This window comes from Musa acuminata, chromosome BXJ3-2 (genome assembly GCF_036884655.1).
Source record: "Musa acuminata AAA Group cultivar baxijiao chromosome BXJ3-2, Cavendish_Baxijiao_AAA, whole genome shotgun sequence".
In the NCBI taxonomy this organism is placed as follows: Eukaryota; Viridiplantae; Streptophyta; class Magnoliopsida; order Zingiberales; family Musaceae; genus Musa; species Musa acuminata.
In genome coordinates this window covers 6203017-6204969 of record NC_088350.1, presented here as the reverse complement: position 1 = coordinate 6204969, position 1953 = coordinate 6203017, and the positions used below count along the sequence as shown (strand labels likewise).

General features: G+C 42.3%; 1 protein-coding gene across 1 annotated transcript; it reads right to left on the bottom strand.

The window, feature by feature from the left end:
- Positions 1 to 323: 323 nt before the first annotated feature.
- On the bottom strand, positions 324 to 1654 carry LOC104000952 (heavy metal-associated isoprenylated plant protein 6). The gene is made up of 3 exons (XM_009423124.3): positions 1577 to 1654; positions 1390 to 1474; positions 324 to 1299 (listed from the first exon to the last, which is right to left on the bottom strand). Exons 1-3 carry the CDS (start codon positions 1592 to 1594, stop codon positions 815 to 817), a joined length of 588 nt encoding a protein of 195 aa, XP_009421399.2. The 5' UTR covers positions 1595 to 1654; the 3' UTR covers positions 324 to 814.
- Between the last annotated feature and the right edge of the window lie 299 nt (positions 1655 to 1953).

Here is a 1953-nt window from a genome sequence, read left to right as displayed (position 1 = left end):
AAATTTTCATTTGTTTTAACGATTGCTTTTCCCGAGCATTTATTGTATTTTTATTTAATATGAAATAAATGATAGACAAATTGCAAACGTTTGAGTAGAGTAAGTAGTGAATATGAGATTCCATCAATCCAGATTTTACATTTTACAAAGTCTTGATATAGATATTGGTAAACGTGAAATGCGATGCAATTATTTAGTAGATAAAAAACGAGTTGGAAGCCTTTTAAGTAAATTTGAAAAATGGGGATTAGTATCCGAAGGGTTGGAGCTACTCTACAAGTTGTAACAGGTGCCTCCACATCCCAATAGAACTCCTCCAAATATGAGCTGTAAAAAACAAGTTCTTTTGACAGAAAAATAGCTACAGAAATAGTTACGTTGGTGTATCGGCAAAACTCTCTCTCTCTCTCTCAAAGTCAATCATCTTATTCTCTTATTCTCCTTGACTCCGTATTTTTAAGTTGGGAACAATCCCATAACAATTTTAATGCAGCTCTATACTAAGTCTACTTTCCAAAAACTTCCATCATCTATAAAAGATTGGAAGGAATTACTACGATCCCTCGGTCTTCTTCTTCTTCTTCTTCTCTTTCCGGCTAAAGCTACTGGACATTTTTTTTCTTTTTTTCGTACCACTGTGCTTATTAGAAGATCGTTCTAACATAGTAATACGATCGGTTCCACCTTAGACAATCCTGCATGCACTTGGATTCTCTTCACTGAACACTGAGGTGATCTGGTTCCGATCTCCACCACGGCCGTGATGCCAGTAACCATCTTCATCGTAGGGTCCGAGAGCAGCGTATCGAATGTCTTATGATGGATAAGGGGATGATCTGTAGTTGTTGTAGCTTTGGATGACATAGTAAGGCGGATGGCACGGGATGGCGCCATGTCTTTGAGGATAGTAGTAGTTCCATTGTCCTTTTTGGATGCAATCGTGTGGGTAGTGATGCACCACCATGGGGATCTCGCCGACGTCTTTAAGAGGCACAGGCAATGCGTCTTTGGCTTCAGGAGATGGCTTCTCTACTTGAACGACGGCATTATCTTGGGATGGGGCATCATCTTTGGCCGGCTCAGCCGGAGGCTGGTTGGCAGCATCTGACGCAGGTGGGTCGCTGCTTGGTGCTGCTTCTGTTGGCGGTGGTGGCTGCTCCGGGCCATTATTTTCAGTGTGGGAACAAATGATAGCGATCTTTCTCGTCTTCTTGATGGCTTTAATGATCTTATCTGGATCAGCTGTGCCCACCACTGTCAGTTTCTGAGAAGCTAAATCTATGTTGACATTGTATACACCTGCAAAGATCCATGTAGTTGTCAGAACTTTGAGAACATGCATGAAGAATACTACTTCTCCTTCAACCTACTATTTCGAGTCATCATTACCATCAATACCATGCATTGCCCTCTTGATCCTCTGTACGCAGCCATTGCAGTCCATTCGGACCCGAAACTCCAGGACTCGAGCTTTCTGCAATTTAGACACACAAGAACGGAGATGCATTTTAGAAAGCATGTTCATGATCCCCTTTCCATCTATCTCCATCATTCTTTCATAGACTTGCTTAATTACCTCTAGCTCGGGAACCATGTGAGAACTCGGATGAGGGATGCAGCGACCAATGCAGTTCTGTAAGCAGAACCTTGGAAGACAATGAGATGAGTGTTGCAGGCGATTGACTATTTGTAGCAGAAAAATGGAATTCCGGGCACCGAAAGAACACTCAGCTATTCTGCTTTTCTCGGGTCACTATTATTATTATTATCATTATTTTTCTCTAGGAGTGTAAATGGAGGCGTGAGATTGGCTTCTGCTTGCATCATGCAGCACTGAGGGAATTTGCTTTGCTCTAGAGAGAGAGAGAGAGAGAGAGAGAGAGAGAGAGAGGGGATGGGCGGCTTCTTGGTCAAAAGAGCAGCTGCTTTTCTTCTTTTCTTCTTCTTCTTTTC

Bases quoted from the DNA above. Each gene is read 5' to 3' on its own strand.
- LOC104000952 (XM_009423124.3), bottom strand. The intron at 1,300-1,389 runs GTAATGATGACT...GGATCTTTGCAG, and splicing joins GGCAATGCATGGTATTGATG to GTGTATACAATGTCAACATA.